We start from the raw sequence: 17,672 nt of genomic DNA, 5'->3' as shown, positions 1-17,672 counted from the left end.
AGATGATTGTTTTACTCCAGTTACGAATGTAATGTTTTGACTAAGGTTGCTTTTTTGATTTGAAAGACATTTGGCAAACTTCTTGGCTTTTGCACCCATTGCACTAGGGTGCCATGTATCTATACTTGTACAGAGCGCACGATTATCATAACTTCTTGAAGGATTAGGAATGAGCATTGAGCATTTTGTGAGCCCTAGTCCAGGGATCAGTTATTGGTCATCTTAAGGTTTAGGTTTTAGGATAGTCAAAGTGAGATGCTACACACAGATGTAACTCTGTGGCACATTGAAGTGCATTACCACTATGTCAGAGAGAGACTCCATGCATGAAAGATAGATCTAATGTACTGCAGTACACATGATAATGTGGCAAATCTTTTCACTAAAGCCTTAGCACATAAAAAGTTTGTGGCCTTTCGCAAACTTTAGGCCTCTTCCTTTCAGAGAATGATTTGTAATCTCTGTGAACCTCATATTTGTCCTATCGGGGGGTTTGTTAGATATTTAGTAGTACTACATTGTGAGGTCATGAACTTATGCCATGGGCACTTTTATCCTACTTGTTTTTTTCCCATGGCCATGGGTGGACAGGTAGCTGGGCTGGTTGAGAACACAGGCAATAGCAGGTGTGTTGGAAAGATGGTTGCTTGATTCCACGTTTGAACACAATCTACTTCACTTTCCTGGCCTTATGCCTGCTGAAGCCATCTCCTGCCTTTTGATGTTGTCCGCCCTACTTTTGCTATTGTACTGCCGCCAGCCCATTGGGAATGAGTTGTGGCCTATAGGTGCTGGAAAGCGTGTTAGCGTAGGAAGCTTGCGCAACTGTTATGTGGATTAGCTTGTTGCTCTTCTGTAGCTGCTCTTGGCAATTGGAGGGCTGCCACTACATTGAAGAGATGATGGTGAGCTTTATGCTGGCTTTTGTGGTCGAGAAGCAAAAGTTCACAGGCGTGATTGTGAAGTTCTGGAGTCGCTACCTGTAACCTATGGCAAGCGGGTGCTATATGTCCCAGAAGTAAGAGACGTGGACTGCCAATCTTGACATAGACCTCAGAATCCCTAATCTAAATGCTAAACTCACTACTTATACTCTAATCTTTAATCAAAGACTTGCTTAACCAACCATAGCACTGTGCACAACCAACCATGGCTCTGATACCATGTGAAAAAGCATGGATCCAGGCTATGCTATGGAGGTTTAAAGCTAATGAACTCCATTAATGAAAGATTAAGAAAATAAACAATTAATGAAAAGCTTAATCAATGATGGATTAACACAAAGCATAAACTTAACTGCAATCGATTGATTGAAAGATGCAAGTACAATGTGTTTTTGTAGGTTCATAAGAACCTTATCTTTTGACTCATTAGTATCTAGGATGATGTTATGTGTGACATCGTCAGGCTGACATTGTGGATGACATCATATGCTGATGCTCCCCTTCCTCATTCCTCATCTCTCAAGCATTGAAGTACAAGCATATTTAGCCATTTGAGGAACCAAAGATCACCACACGCTTCATGGATCGTCATCAACTCATTGTTCTTCATCAGTGTCATTCTCTGGGCCTTACTTGGGACCTAATTGAGTGTACCCGTGTCATTCAGCATTGTGCACATCATGCTCATGCTGCTGCTGGTGATGAGATAGACTTACAGCTAGTCTATCTTTTTGTATGAGTTTTTTTTCAGTTTATACTCCACCGCCATCACACCACCTTCCCACGTACCGTGACAGAAGGGGACCTCTCGGCCATAATCAGTAACCCCATGCTCGACATACTTGAGAGAGGTGTACCCGCTTATGGAGGATGATGTGCCCCACATGCTTCAGATTCTCATGTACTCCATGATGAGAGTCTCTTGTACTAGTGCTTATACTTCCCCATGATGATCATTGTATCGGCCTCTACTTTCTGAGACTTATGTTATTTGTACTTGTTTTGTTTTTGTTTTCCATGAAAGAGACATACCATGGATAGCATTGTATCACTTTGGTGTCATAGACCCATTGGGCCTTTAGGAGACATTTAATATAACTCTCTCTCTCTCTCTCTCTCTCTCTCATGAGCTTTTAAGGGTTTCAGGCTGCGATTAGGGATTTTCTTGCATTTTAGGGTTTCAGCATCATGGTTGCCTTGTGTTTTAGGGTTTCTTCTTGCGTTTCAGGATTTTGCCTGCACTTTAGGGTTTCGTTCTGCACTTTAGAGTTCCTGAACTATGGCTGCCCTGGATTTTAAGGTTTCTACCTGCATTTTAGGGTTTTGCCGCAGTTTAGGGTTTCTTTTTTTCTTTTTAGGGTTGAAATCCTCTCTTTGTCACCGAAGCATCAAAATAAAGGTTATTGTTATGCATTACGCGTGCGTTTAAAAAAAAGGAATTATTTTTTGAAAAAAAAGTGGTGTGGTGATGGTGATGTGGCACTGACATGTGGTAGGAAAGCAGAGCAAGGTCACCTTACACAGGCTTGGAATGATGCGACTAGCTTTCGGAAAGCAAAAGATTAAAAGCGTTTTAAAAACTTAAAGAGCTTTTATTATTATAAAGATGCTTTTTAGACTATAAGTGAGTTTTAAAGTGCTTTTGGGCAAGAACTATAAATTCAGCTATTCTCTCATTGTTGAGACGTGTGAAAAACAAGAGAGCTCTCTAGCGCTAAGAACTTGTACTCAAGACTCCTCCAAGGAGTTTTATCTAATATAACTCGGAGGGGGGGATCAGCCCAAGGCTATTTCGACCTCTGGTGTGGTGTTTTCTATCTCTACTCTCTCTTTTGTTTATTTTCAGACTTTCTCAAGGTTTTACACGTAAAATTGTTGTTTTCTTGAAGATAAGCTAAGTATCCGTGCCACAGTCCTTACAAAGGCTTGCTTCAGTGGTATCAGAGTGAAGCTTATATCTCTCTCCTACAAGGGATAACGATCTTTACACACAGTGCTTTTTGCTTTTTCTTCAAGCAATGGGAAGCACTAATCACCAAGAAGAGGATCAAGCCACCAAAAGTGGAAAGCAAACCCAAGAAGACCCAAGAATCCACATGGTCAAAGAAACTATGACCAATTTGGACACTATTCTCCAAGATCTTGACTTGATGAGAATTTTTGAGCAACTCTGTAAGAAGATCGAGCAAATGGAGAAAGGGGATGAGAAACCAACAAAGGAGGATGCGGCTGAAAATCATAAGTCTTCATCAAAGAGATCTCCCTCAAAGAGATCACCCAGTCCTCCATCTTCTCGTGGAAGGAAGAGGAGCCATTCCAAATCAGCCCCACTTTCATTGTGGAAAAAGTCGACATGGTCGGAAAAGGTCGAGGAGCCCATGTTCTTCATCTCGGCTTTCATCTTACTCATCTTCTTCTTCTTCTTCTTCTTCTTCTTCTTTATCTTTTTCCTCTTCCTCCCCTTGTAGGTCACCCTCTCCACAGCATGGAAAGAAAGGGAAGAAAGGTAAGTGCAAAGCGAAGGAATTCAAAGTAGGAAGGACGGTGCAGTTTACACCATATGATGGAGCTTATGGTTACACAGACAAAGCCCTTACTTTTATCTGCCAATTTGATATTGCTTTTGGTTCCGAAAGCATTTGGAGTCATCCAAGATTTGCATGGCTAGCTTACATCTTATGGAGATAGCCAATGCATGGTGGTTGAGGGAACATTTCCCAAGAAATGGAAAGACTTCAAAAAGTAATTTTATGATTAGATTTTACCTAAGAAGTTTGAAGATGATGTGCACCTTGCATGGGAAAGATTGCGGATGGAAATAGGTGAGACAGTTAATCATTATGACAAGAAATTTTAGAATGCATATCTCAAGATTACTCCTTTTGAAGAGATTTTTGAGAAGTCCAAGTTAAGAAAGTGTTGGGTTGGTTTGTATGACAACATTCGAGATTTTGTGAATGTATGCCCGAATGATACCATCCAAGATTTGATGCATTCAACTTCAGTTGTTGCTGCCAGGGTCTACATGGTAGATGAACCAAAGAAGAAGACAAGTATTGGAGATCAGAAGTCTACGGTACTTGGGAAGCGTGAGAACTCCAAGAGTAGGTTTCAGCCTATGAAGTCGAGGGGTATTAAAGGAAAGTACAACTTGACCAAGGAGAAAATAGACGTCTACTGCAAGGAAGGGAAATGCTTTAGATGTGGCAAAGAGGGGCACATGTCAGCCCAATGTCCGGATCGTCCTAAGGGACCTCGAGAGAAAATTAAGTCCAAGGAAAAGTCTAAGCTAGTGGTTGGTGGAAATCCTGATGTATTGGGAAACACTTCAGAACTCGAGGCTAGAAAGAAAGAAAGAAAGAAAGAAAGATTTTATTAACGTCTTCCAAAAGACCGAACTCGGCCTATGAGACAAATCAGTTTACCTGTATGGGGTATTCTCTGTCATCCCAACAAAATGAAAAAGTAATGAACTAAAAAGCTGAATTTGGGTGTGCAATAAGTACAATGAGTGGGGGAGGGGATGGAGCTCTACTACTAGGAGAATGCAAAGCTATATGCATGGAGTATACAATCATGATATGCAACCTAGCTAGCTCTATCCTGTACCATATTGGGGGTATAAAATGGTATACATCAATGAAGGGGGTGTCCACAGCTCCCTGAAGAACATGCCTGGGTCTGCTCTGAAGCGAGCCAGTCGCTCCGCACCCTCTCTGTGGAACTGAGCTTTGAACTCTGTCATCTCTCTCTGGTATAGGTGTGGTGTCCGAAGGCCAGGTGTCCACTTTCTCCTGCGGGCTCTGAGTGTCTCTGCTCTCTGGAGAGTAATTCCCTGTTGTGTAGGGGCTGGGAGAGGGGTGGATCTCTGAAAAAATGTAGTAATCTGTGTCTGTTGTCCCCCCTTTGGAGTTATTTGAGCCTGTAATGATGTCTCTCTGTGACGCTGTATGTCTAGAATGAATCTCCCCAGTATGCGCTGGTCTGCTACCTCAAAGAGCTGGCGTAGGGAATGTGGCTCTCTGAATAAAATGGGATCTCTCTCTCTGATGGCTGCATATGCTCTACATCTGCATACATAATGCTCCTCACTCTCCACCTCCTCTCTGCACAATTTGCATACCCTCTCCTCTCGGGGGATCCGTGCTGCTCTGCTAGTCTCGATCTCCAGTCGATGTGATGAGACTCTAAGCTGACCAATAGCTACTCGGGAGCCATGTGGTAAAAAGCCCTTCATGTATCTAGGCCTCTCTATAAATCCATCATCAGTGATACTCATGAAGTGATCTCTGTAGTACAACATCTTCGATGGAAGAGGCTGTGTAGGCGATATCCATGTCTCTCGTTTATAGAGCTGCCATAGGTCCTGTCTCAGTACTCTGTTCCTCTCACTATGAGAGAGACGGATATGTGGTGCATCCCTGTCATACTGGAATGGTGGTAGATGTTCCATGTCTAGGCCATGCTGTGAGAACCAATGTGTGACCTGTGCATACCATGATCCACTGTCTCTTGCCTCAGCCAGCTGTCTAGATGCCTCAAAAGCTGTGTATGACAATCTGTCCTGTGGCATCTATCTGTCTGTCATGTGCACAGTGTGTATCTATCGTGTGCGACACGCACGCAAGACTAGCTTCGAGGTTTGGGGAAGCTTGGAGCTAGGCTGATTGACGAGCTGAGTTAGGGATAGACTAACGGGCGAGCACCCAAGTATGGACGGACGGGCGCCCGAGTGTGGACGCCCGATGACCGGCCAAGAGCCTATAAAAGGGTGGCCAAGGTTAGTCATTAGTCATATAGAGAGTCTCGCGAGTTTGTGAGAGCTCTATGGTCTTGGAGCCTGGATCTAGTGCAGACGTGTACCTGCTTTACGCTGCCGAGACTGGCAGTAATCTCGAGGCCCGCGAGGGCAGCTTCGTGGCGGCATGGGACGTCGCGAGGAGGAGATTGGTCGGTACGTCAACCTAGTTAGTTGAGCTCGTGGCTCGGTGGGGAGAGCCAAGACTGTGGGCTTGCCCACGGCTGTCATGGTTGGGAGGTGAGTCAGGCCTGCACCCCCTTATTGTTTATTTGTTTGTTTGCAGGATTCGAGTCTCGTACCAAGAACGATCACGAGGAGATCCGGTGGGGATATGACAGTCTATCAGGCATATAGTCTGGAATATGGCCTCTACCATCATAGGAGGCGCAACAAACTCTGCTCGGATAATGTCATGAGGTACTGACGGTTTGCTGCGTATCATGCGTGCCATCATGAGGGCTTGTGGTCTCTCTATCTGTGTCCACCAATCGGTAGCAAGGCCTGGCGCCCATACCGCTGCTCCATACCGCTGCTCCATACATCAGTGCCGGTGTGACTATTGTGTCAAATAGCCACCCCTTCGTCCGGGGCTCCTGAAAATGCGCCTGGTGGCAGTGTCTCTCTAGCATAGCCAATGCTGCATATCCCCGTGTCAATCTAGCTCTGGCTGCTGAATCCATGGTGAAGCGTGTGGCTGCTGCAGAGAAGGTAACCCCTAGGTACACGTATGATGTCACCACCTCCACCTGGCATCCTGCGAGAGTGAATGTCAGCTGACTCCTGCCCTGTCTCGATGTATGAAAGACCATAACCTTGGTTTTCCCAAGGTTCACAGTAAGACCCCTCTGTGTGCAGAAATCATTGAGTGCATGTAGATGCTGCTGTAGACCTCCTGGAGACTCAGACACTAATACAATATCATCAGCATAAAGCATAATATGTACTAAGGTACCTGCTAAATCAACTCCATCTCCGCCTCCCCGTGTAATGAAGTCAGCCACCTCATCAATGTATAACCCAAATAGCATGGGGGAAAGTGGGCATCCTTGCTTCACACCAATGGTGCTAGCAATAGTCTCGGACATACCTCCTGGGCATCTGACTCACCCAAAAACTTGCTCATATAATGCATAGATGCCCCATGTCATATCTGCTGGTATGCTAAGAGACTGCAGGCGCTGAAAGAGCCTCTCTCGTGGTACTGTGTCAAATGCCTTGTGGAAATCCACAAAGTAGCAATAGAGCTTTCTCTTCCTCACTCTAGCCTCATCAGAGTTATGCCTCTCTTGGGGCAAAGTGTGGGACAAGAATGCTCTAGTGTTGTTTGACATGGGAGCATTTTCAATTCCATAGAGCTTGTGGAACAATTGGGTATCAAACCCAAGGAGATGGGACCGCCCTTGCATGCGGAACAAGTATGTCATGGTGATGGAGTGATAATAACGCCTATCATTGGTAAGTTGAGGATTCATGTCCAGGGTTATTTGGACTATGAGGATTTCTATATTTCACCTTTGAAGCACTCGGATGTCATCTTTGAGAATGCCATGGTTCCATAGGAAGAATGATGAATCATATGAAATGTTTCTTGTGACTATGTGTACAAGATGCTCCAATGGGGCTCTCTAGGTATGAATCAACTTTACCTAAATATCCGCATGAGGGGTCGTGCATTGGAGCACTGGCTCTCTCCCACATGCACCTCACAAGGACGAGGGTCCTCTCATTTTATCAAGGCATTTGTATTTTGATGACGATATCTAGGAATATTGGCAAGGTCATAGTCTTTGTTTATACATAAGATTGGTTCAAACTTTACCAATCAAGCCACTACCACACATCATTAAGTCTTTGACACACAACAACGAGTTTCTCCATGCACTTTTATACTTGTTGAGCTTCCTAGCGGGTTGGTGGCAATATATGCCTATTGGATTGGAGGCCACATTAAAGTTTTCTTGACAGGTCCAACGCATGACAGATTCTTCAGACAGAAGCCACCATGAGTCCTTGTATTGCTAATCGGGTGGGAGTTTTTGTTGGTGTCGTAAATTAGCAGCATCTCAAAAGGAATCTATTCTTTGTTTGGAATATGTGCTTATCACGTGGCTAGAACTTCAAGGAATGAAATTGGTAGAGTTGCATAAGTTGCATCAATTCAGACGTGAAAACGAGAGTAGTGAGTGAGGACAAAATAAAGGACTGCTTGGTAAGGGGCAAAAATGGCTGCCCTTCACCTGCAGTTGAATTTTTTTGAGACACTAGAAGAGATCCAACTCCAGAATCTCTAAAAGTTAAGACTTTAACAATCACTCACACCTTCAGTCCTAGAGACTAACTGCACCTATTTACAAGGCTGAATTATTGTTAGAAATGTGCGTTTAATTGCCGAATACTCAATAAGGTCATTGATAACTTGCTCTGGAGAAGACATAGAAAATTAGCAAGATGAAGATATGAATGCTTAGTTGCACATCTCTTAATGAGAACTTGCACATACTCTAGGTGCTGGTGATGCAAAGGAATTCCAGCTCATGATCTTTCTGTACGCACAATGGACTTGATAGTGTGAATCTTCATACGTAGGCGCTTAAAAATCAAAATCACATTAAACTTGCAGAAGTCGCTTGATCTATCCACCGATACACAAATCAACAAGTCATTTATAATGAAAATAATATCAACGATGTCCTATGCAGGGGCAGTGAATGGGAATTTTTATGGCCTCAGGTAATGGTATGAGTGTCATTAGGCTTGAAAGAAAACGTATGGTATCTTTTGATGCACTATATATGGGGTTAATAACTTTTGGATGGCAGATTTGTCAGCGGAGGAGCAAAAGCTTGCGTTGTTGTATCCTGCTCACACAGCCCTGTGCTTGAGAGAAGGTTGGGACTTTTGTGGTATTGACGAAGCTTCTGGTATGTCACTGCCACTTGCTTCATTTCTGGCTAAGATAGTAAAACATGATATCCAGGTTGAATTATGTTTTACTTGATGTTACTAAAGTCGCAGAATTGATATATGTTTTGCTTGTGGTTCTGATATTCAATTGCATCTTGCAAAAAACAGTTTTGAGAATCTTTATACTAATTGGATTTGTATGTCCATTTAAAATTAGTTTTGACCCTGCATAGAGGTTCTTATGCTTTGTGACAGGGACCTCCTGATGTGACATAAAGTTGGAGCAAATAACTTGTGGTGAAGATTTTATGATTCACAAATCAGGGTCTTGTTGATATTTGTGCTCCACAACTTTAAGTGAATGTCGCTTGCGATTTTGAATTTACATTTCATTATTATGCCCAAGAGTTAAGAATAGGAGAGTCATTTCGTATCTGTGCCAAAGAGCTTAGAATAACACAATTTCCTTATCCAGTTCGCTGTTCACTTAGGTGGCATCCCGTAGCTACACATTTGCACCTGCATCCCAGTTGTCCGTGATGTAAATAATGATTACATATTCACAGATTTGTAGATCAACCATGAAGAATTATGTGGCACTCGTGAAGAGCTTTGAGATGATATATAGGATGCATATAACATTTATATTTATTAGTGTTTTATTCAAGTTTTCAATGTATGGACATTATAAGTGACTCTAGGACATTTATGAAGTATGAACTCATTTTCAATTTTCAGCCATGAAGATGTACGTGCATCAACTTCTCCCTATCACATTCAATTGTATTCATACATAGTTTTAAAACCTTAGAACAGGTCGTCCGTAGAGAGGAGACATGAGGAAGAGCTTAGGATAGTACAATTTCTTGTTTTATTCAGTTTGCTATCCACCTAGGTGACATTCCCTTGCTACACATTTTGCACCTGCATCTCATCACATATTCGCAGATTTGTAGATTAACTATAAAGAGTTATGTGGCACTCGTCAAGAGCTTCGAGATGATATACAGGATGTATAGAACATTTTTATATACTAGTGTTTTATTCAAGTTTTCAATGTATGGAGATTATAAGTGAGTTTAGGACATTTATTAGGTATGAGCTCGTTTATAAATTTTCAGCCATGAAGAGATATGAGCATCAACTTCTCCCTATCATAGGCAATTGTATTCATACATTAAAAAAAATAATCTTAAAGCAGGTTGCCCATAAGAAAAAATGTAGGGTGCATGGAAAACTAAGAGAAAAAAAGCGTTAGGATTGAGAAAAAAATGGGAGTGCCCATACAAGTGACTGGCCAAGAAAAAGGGGGGAGAATGCCCAAGTTGAAAATGGTGCTGGTTAAGATGCATTTTCTTCGCTAACGTTCATGTCATGAAGAAGCCAGGAAAAAAAACATGCAAAATGAATAGATGAAGAGGTATCAAGCAAGGAAAAGATCAAAGTTGGGAGCTGTTCAAGGTGGTCTAGTACCAAAACCATAAGAATGCTTGACATAATTGCTTGTGTGCTCTAGCCCTTCTGTACAGCATGTATGACTGTCTGTATAGAGTTTAAGCATGTACGACTGTCTGTATACTAGGTTCTCCTGCAGTTATTATCTTCGTTATTACCAAGTGATCACTCTTCACCTTTTCGTTTTTATGTTTCATGGGTTTTTTCAAAAAGTGAATACATTGGTCAGAATTCAAGCCCATGTGAGTTTGCAGGGACTCATAAGATGTATGTTTCAACAGAATCTACACTGCAGTTTTTGGTGGCACAGTGGAGGGACAGACTTCCCCCAGGATATACTGTTAAGAAGGCTTCTATAGATCTACCCTCGGAGGAGGACTGTTGCTCTTGCCTCTTTATATTAGAGAAGGAGAGCGGCACGGAAGAGGAGTCAGACTTAACTTTAACATATCAGTGGTGCATTGGAGATAAAACTGCAACAAACTTTATGCCCATCGAAGGTGCTGTCAGTAAGGCAAGAGAATCTGGCTTCCTTTTTAGCTTGTTTTCATTCTTTATAACCATTTCATCAATGGAAATCACTTATTTTGCCATTGGAAAATGCAGACGTACTGGCCTAAGCATCAAGATATTGGCTGCTGCCTGAAGGTGGAATGTATTCCAGTGATAAGAGAGACTGCTTATCCATCCATATTTGCAATCTCATCACCTGTTGCAGCAGGTAATCCCCTTAGCACCCAAGAAAAGAAACCTCTTGTGTGCGCTGTCAAGCATATGAAAGTTTGCGCCTTTTCCTCTAACCTTAAATCATCTTCACAGTTTGCTTTTTTTTTTTTTCTGTTCATTTTATCGTTGAGGATTACTCATTGATACACAAGATGAGGTTGGGCCTCAAATTTTTTCAGGTGTACTAGCTTCTCAAAACTCCCAATTCCAGTCCAGAAGTCCAGGTTACCTGGTTGCCTTCCCTCAACAATACGAACTAATGAATTGCCATTGACTGAAATTGCTCATATTTCTGGATTTCATGTTAACCAGAGAAAGTAGTGAAGATAGCATGTATACCATCATGGTTGGGTGCCAAATTTGGATAATGCCAGCTTCGTTGACACACCATAGGACACTGAGTAAGACCAAAATGATGCTTGTAGTCTGTATAACTTTTAATTGTAGAAGGTTGCATTGGATTCCCCTTCGTAATTTATGCAAAAGAAATGTGGGGCTCAATTCTTTTAATTGGGCATGATGGTCATGAACGATACATAGAATTACCTTGGCTTGCTATGTATTATCATTACAATGTTGTAAGCTTGACATAAATCCTAATACTTTAGTAAGGGAAGTAATGTTCTTATGATGGATTTGGGAAGATAATCTAACAGCACAGGACCGTGCAACAACTTTAGTTTTGTGGTTGCATTTGCATTTGTGTAGGGATCGCAGAATATATTTTAGTAAGGGAAGTAAAGCTCTTAATATGGATTTGGGAAGGTAATCTAAAGCATGGGCCTAGTCAAATGGCAGAAAACACGAGAATGGCACATTCTGGCACCAAGTGTATCATAGAGTGGAATGCCCTACAATATCTTTGTGCTAAGGAGAGCTTATGTCCGCAATGTAGATACTATTTGAGAGCTTATGTCTGCAATGTATCATAGAGTGGAAGGCCCTCTCAATATCTTTGTATCATAGAGTGGAAGGCCTTACAATATCTTTGTGCAAAGGAGAGCTTATGTCCGCAATGTAGATACTATTTGAGAGTTGTAATCAAAGGCATATCTTACGGTTTTAAATGCTATAAAATCTGTTTTAGTAGTGTCCCATACTCTGTCCCTTATTTCAGTATTATTGGTTTGTTCAAATCTTTGACCTTTACCTTTTTCCTTGGCATTTGTCAATCCGCATGAATGCTAGCTTATGTTAATGTATGCCCCGATTGATTCTGAAGTTTTTGAATTGTGCAGGGACTGGTTGTCCTAAGGTCCTGTCTTTAAGAGTGGATGGCGAATTGATCGAGGGCAGGAGTATTCGAGCAGATGCTGAGGTTGCATGGTGTGGTGGAACCCCTGGCAAAGCGATAGTCAGGTAAAAACATGCTTGTTTTGTCTTTGGAGTTTCTCGCACTATAAAGCTACATATTCCAGGTCTATCAAATCTTTGAAACAGGTTTCTGCTGTCTGGTGGGCTCGGATTTCATTTTGTTTCTGTACATGTGACAGCTGGCTTAGACGGCATGGGGGCAGTAGCCCGGTGGCAATTATGGGTGCTGAGGAACATGAATATCAACTTAATCTCAATGATGTTGGTGCAAATCTTCTTCTCATGTATACACCCGTTACTGAAGAGGGTGTAAAGGGAGAGTCACAATTTGCAACAACTACTGTGATACAATCAGGTACTGCTGTTGAGCAATAACCTTTTGTGCACTAGATTTTAGTTTGTAGAGCTCAACCTTGGAAAGGTTCTTGGAGAATAAGACTTTGAGCACATAGTGAGCAGATCAAGACCCTCCTAAAAGATGGCATTGTACTCATACATCTGTTAAATCTACTGTGTTCATTCTCCATTTTGCCTCAGCTCCACCATGTGTCAAGAATGTGCAAGTTGTTGGCCCTTTTGTTGAGGGCACCACAATAAAAGGTGTTGGAAGATATTTTGGAGGCAGAGAAGGGACGAGCAAGTTTGAATGGCTTCGAGAAGATCCACAATCTGGGTAAGGACTTGGCTATATAAACAAGCTTTCTGGGGCCAACCTTTTTGTATGGGCTGAAAACAAGGTTTTGAATTCAACTTAATTCCTTATTTAGTTTGACTGATACACTTGGTTTGGATGCCGCAATCCTGGTTCTTAGGAGAGGTCAGTAATAGGATAATTTCACAATCTTTTTGGCTAAATGAATGCTGTGAGTGACCATTAAAAAAAAAGGCTCGACAGAACCATACCTACACGCTGTCCTAACATGCAAGTTAATTGGAGGTGTAAATAATAGGTCATGTTTGTATTTGTGTGGACTTTCTTTGAAAAGTGAACGTGGTAGTAGGTTCTGCTTTTGCAGCAATGTTCCAGCATAGGTGTTTACAGATTGATGTGTCTATGAACAGCATGCATTTTCTATGTTATCTAGGCACTATTGATCTTTCTTGTGATACTTAACATTCTTGGATCAACCAGGTCCACTCTTGCATGGCCTCCACTTGGAGATATCTGACTTAGCTTTGTTTTACAATTATCACTGACTTCTACAGAGAGTTTAAGCTGGCATCCAGGGGAACAGCTGAGTATGCACTCTCTAAGGAAGATGTAGGCTTGTGTATGATGTTCATATATACTCCAGTAAATGTGGAAGGTTAGTGAGACTGAACACCTGATGGGGTTTTTTTTTTTTTGGTGGCCTACCAAGGCTTGAGATTGACCTATTATGACTTTCAAATGTACGTTTGATGAGTGTTTCTTTAAAATCTTCATACATTGTCACTAATATGTTAAAGCCTGTCGGTTCTGATACTTTACCAGGCTTTCAAGGGGATCCTGTATCTGCAATCACAGGCAAAGTTTTAATTGGTACGTGATTTTTTTTTGAGAACATTTTAATACATTGAAATTTCATGCAAATTGGTTACTCCTAAAAGTGTAAAATGGATTTTGCTAGGGCAGCTCCTCCGAAGGTCACGCATGTGAAAATACTAGGAGACATAAGGGAGGGAAATATTGTGTCTATCAATGCTAATATATTGGGTGGAGTAGAGGATGCAAGTCGGGTACAATGGTTCAAAACAGAGTCTCCAGATGCTTGCTTGGACGAAGCTACTTTAGAGGCTGTCAGCAGCTCCAAAGTCGCGAAGGTTGCAATTTGCTGAAGCGTTTATGTACTTGCATTCTTTTTAGCTCTTTGATTGCTGAAGGTACTGGAGTACTGACATTTTCTAGATGGTCCATGGCAGGACTTCCGCATTCCAGTTGGGGCTGTTGGGTACTACTTGGCAGCAAAATACACTCCAGCACGCTCTGATGGTGATTGTGGAGAACCTGTTTTAGTAGTTTCAGATCAGACAGTTGAAAGTATGTAGAACCGTTTGAGTGATACAGCTGCTTCTAAGTATATTATAGTTTTATTCACTGAAAATGCACCAACTAAAGCAGTAATTATGTTTGTCTGTTCAATGAATTATCTTGTTATAGTCCTGCATAGTTTCTATATAGGTACTGTCTGCAAATGAATTGTGCTTTTTTGTTTGGGGAATGGCATTACAGGGTTACCACCAAGCTTGACTTTTCTCTCTGTAAGTGGAGAAGCAACTGAGGGTGAAACCTTGACTGCATCTTATGGATACGTGGGTGGTCATGAAGGCAGGAGTGAGTACAGTTGGTACCTGCACAAGGTAGTGTTTTTTAGTCTGTGCTGTGATTTGTCATGAAATGGTAAGATTCTGCATTTTCTGTTCAGAATAGTGGATTGATGTATATTTCACAGTTTTATAAACAATTTTCTGTGGATGTTTGGCAAGTGCTGGGTACCATCTCAGCCAGCTTGCAAAAGTGATGTCATTGACAATGTGATCAGAACAGACACAATTTAAATCTAATATGGACATTTCCTAAAGCTATAAATGACAGCATTTGTGGACCCTAAAAGCAAGCGACTATATCTGTGGGCTTGTTTCAAAGAGGTAGCAATCTTGTTGGTGAAAATGCCAAGGTTTACCAATGCCATCATTCACACATTATTTACAGAATCTTTCCACTTCTGTCTACATCATGTATGACTGAAGGCTTTTTAGTTATTAAGTTCCCTTTTGAAGAATGAAGTCTCGTTTAAGGTGCAGGATAGGATGCATGCAAAACAGAATCTAGCTTTCTTTTTCCATAATATATAAGACATTTTTTCCACAGCTGACATAAGGAGAGCTCCTGAAAGCCCCGGTAACATTGGTGAGTAGATTGTTACATGGAGCCATTGTACTGTAAAAAAAAGCTCTTAACTGTGTCAAGACTCAAACATAGAGTGACCTAACTCTATGTTGTGTTGTGTAGACGACAATAGCAATATTTGAAGAGATACTTTGTCAAAGTAAGATTGAAGTTAGTTTACAATGAGGAAGCAAGGAAATTCAGATCGATAAGCTGGCACGGCAGCTGGTAGCTGAATGAGTAGGCATTAAAGCTGATATGCAGAGAGCTGCACCATGTCTCACATAATACCAATGGTGCACGTCTGATTAGTTACTTCTGTTGCCATCATTTACACATTATTTACAGAATCTTTCCACTTCTGTCTACGTCATGTATGACTGAAGGCTTTTTAGTTATTAAGTTCCCTTTTGATGACTGAAGGGTTGTTTAGGATGCATGCAAAACAGATCTAGCTTTATTTTTCCATAATATATAACATATATTTTCCACAACTGACATAAGGACACAGCCCCTGAAAGCCCCGGTAATGGTGGTGAGTAAATTGTTATATGGGACCATCTTACTCTAAAGAAAAGCTCTTAACTGTGTCAAGACTCAAACAGAGAGTGATCTAACTCTCTGTTTTGTGTTGTGTAGACAACAATAGCGATATTTGAAGAGATACTGGTAGCTGTTTGAGTAGGCATTACAGCTGATATGCAGAGAGCTACACTATGTCTCACATACTGCCAATGCTGCACTTCTGACTAGTTACTTCTGGTGCCATCATTCACACATTATTTACAGAATCTTTCCACTTCTGTCTATGTCATGTATGACTGAAGGCGTTTTAGTTATTAAGTTCCCTTTTGAAGACCGAAGGCTTGTGTAAGGTGCAGGAAAGGATGCATGCAAATCAGAATGTAGCTTTGTTTTTCCATAATATATAAAATGCATTTTCCACAGCTGACATTAGGACAGCCCCTGAAAGCCCAGGTAATGGTGGTGAGTAAATTGTTATATGGAATCATCATCTTACTCTAAACGAAAGCTCTTAACTGTATCAAGACTTAAAATATAGAGTGATCCAACTCTCTATTTTGTGTTGTGTAGACAACAATAGCGATATTCGAAGATATACTTTGTCAAAGTCAGATACAAGGTAGTTTACAATGAGGAAACAAGAAAATTCCAATCGATAATCTGGCATGGCAGCTGGTAGGTGATATGCAGAGAGCTACACTATGTCTCACATACTGCCAATGCTGCACGCCTGACTAGTTACTTCTGCTGCCTAGGACATGCAGTAGGAGACATGTTGATAACCCATCACTCACACTATCCTGGATAAACCTAAACCTCCATTGCCCTCCAAATAAGTGGGTGGTCACTGTTTACCCGGGGCAACCATAGTGGCCAGGTGTTTCATGAAACATGCTAGAAACATTTTGATTGGAAGTTTTGTACCTTTTTTTGGTTTTTTTTTTTTTTTTTTTTTTTTGGGGGGTGGGGGGGGGGTGGGGTGGGTAAAGTGCCCAAGAACTCCAGAATTGGTTTAGAAACATCCTGAAGTCCTTGCTAATGTAAGAACATGCAAAATTTGCCTATCTTGCGATTTCCCATCATGAAAATCAAACATTTTGCATTACCAGATTCCTGATTTTTGCTTTCATTGAAGATTTTATCGAGTTAGAAATAGAGAGTCTAGAGCCCAGATTTCACTGTATAGTTTCTCTAAGGTGGGTTTTCTTTGTTTTCTTGGATGAGGCAGGTTGCTATTTGATAGCAGCCCATTTTTTTAATAAAGAAGCTGAATAAAGGTTATGAAATGTTTGAATCATTTCGTACTTTCTCAGGGTATAAAATGTGTTTCAATGCAAATATAGTGGCAATTCTATGGGTGAGGCCTCCTGTGGCTTCTGAGGTGTTTCTGTAAACTGGATGCAGTGAGCCTCCAAGATGTCTCAATGAGACCAGTTCTTCTGGATGCCAAAAGTGGAGTAGCCCTCCCTCCATAAATATCTTAGTGGCCCTTTAAAGTTTATTAAACTTTCTAAGGGCCACACAAAGGACTGAATGCCACTGTGAGAAATGTTTGGATATGAAATTGGTTTCATGGTACGGTGAGCGACAGATTGTAGCAAGTTCCTTTGTCTCTACGTCATCTCCTAGAATTTCCCTATTATTGCCACCTCTCAGCCTGTACTGCTTTAGGTGTGATCTGTGTGACAGGACTCAAATCTGTAGGATGGGCTTCTTTATATGATAACATGTGATAAAAAGAGTCCAAAGAAGGATTTTTCCTGCAGAAACAAAGCTGCTCATGCTCGTCAGGAAGCTCTCTTGCTGATTTGAACCCTTATTTTTCTTGGGCGTTCAGAGCAGGGATTTGTTTCTTTCTACCTCTTTGTTAAATCCTCAAATCAATTTGAAACTTTTCCTGCTTCTGAACTTGGGAGTATTGAAAAGCTCTATTGCTTTAGCTTTCAAGCAGTGGCTTGGATGTTTTTGTGAAGGATGTAAGCCTTTTCCTTATGTCTCTATCAGTTTTTCTGTGTATTCAATCTTTGTAATAAATGACTTCGTAAGGGAAAGCAAGATTGCTCTCTTTCCTACAACAAATGCTTCAATGCCTTTTTTTTGTAGTTTGCAAATTTGTGCATGTGCTACAACTTTC

General features: G+C 41.3%; 1 protein-coding gene across 2 annotated transcripts in view; it reads left to right on the top strand.

The window, feature by feature from the left end:
- Nucleotides 1–17,672, top strand: part of LOC147603415 (187-kDa microtubule-associated protein AIR9-like) — a 110,278-nt gene that overhangs the window by 34,288 nt on the left and 58,318 nt on the right. For both annotated transcript variants that reach the window (XM_086796528.1, XM_086796527.1), the window contains exons 9-19: nt 8,565–8,666; nt 10,386–10,618; nt 10,711–10,825; nt 12,069–12,189; nt 12,324–12,499; nt 12,682–12,817; nt 13,351–13,451; nt 13,619–13,666; nt 13,760–13,947; nt 14,047–14,164; nt 14,357–14,484. In XM_086796528.1, the coding sequence (XP_086652654.1) occupies nt 8,565–8,666; nt 10,386–10,618; nt 10,711–10,825; nt 12,069–12,189; nt 12,324–12,499; nt 12,682–12,817; nt 13,351–13,451; nt 13,619–13,666; nt 13,760–13,947; nt 14,047–14,164; nt 14,357–14,484 (1,466 nt within the window). The remainder of the gene's footprint in view (nt 1–8,564; nt 8,667–10,385; nt 10,619–10,710; nt 10,826–12,068; nt 12,190–12,323; nt 12,500–12,681; nt 12,818–13,350; nt 13,452–13,618; nt 13,667–13,759; nt 13,948–14,046; nt 14,165–14,356; nt 14,485–17,672) is intronic.

This window comes from Cibotium barometz, chromosome 64 (assembly GCF_041138505.1).
Source record: "Cibotium barometz isolate CiBa-2024 chromosome 64, ASM4113850v1, whole genome shotgun sequence".
In the NCBI taxonomy this organism is placed as follows: domain Eukaryota; kingdom Viridiplantae; phylum Streptophyta; class Polypodiopsida; order Cyatheales; family Cibotiaceae; genus Cibotium; species Cibotium barometz.
Note: the sequence above shows the minus strand (reverse complement) of the source record. Positions and strands in the feature narration are given on the sequence as shown.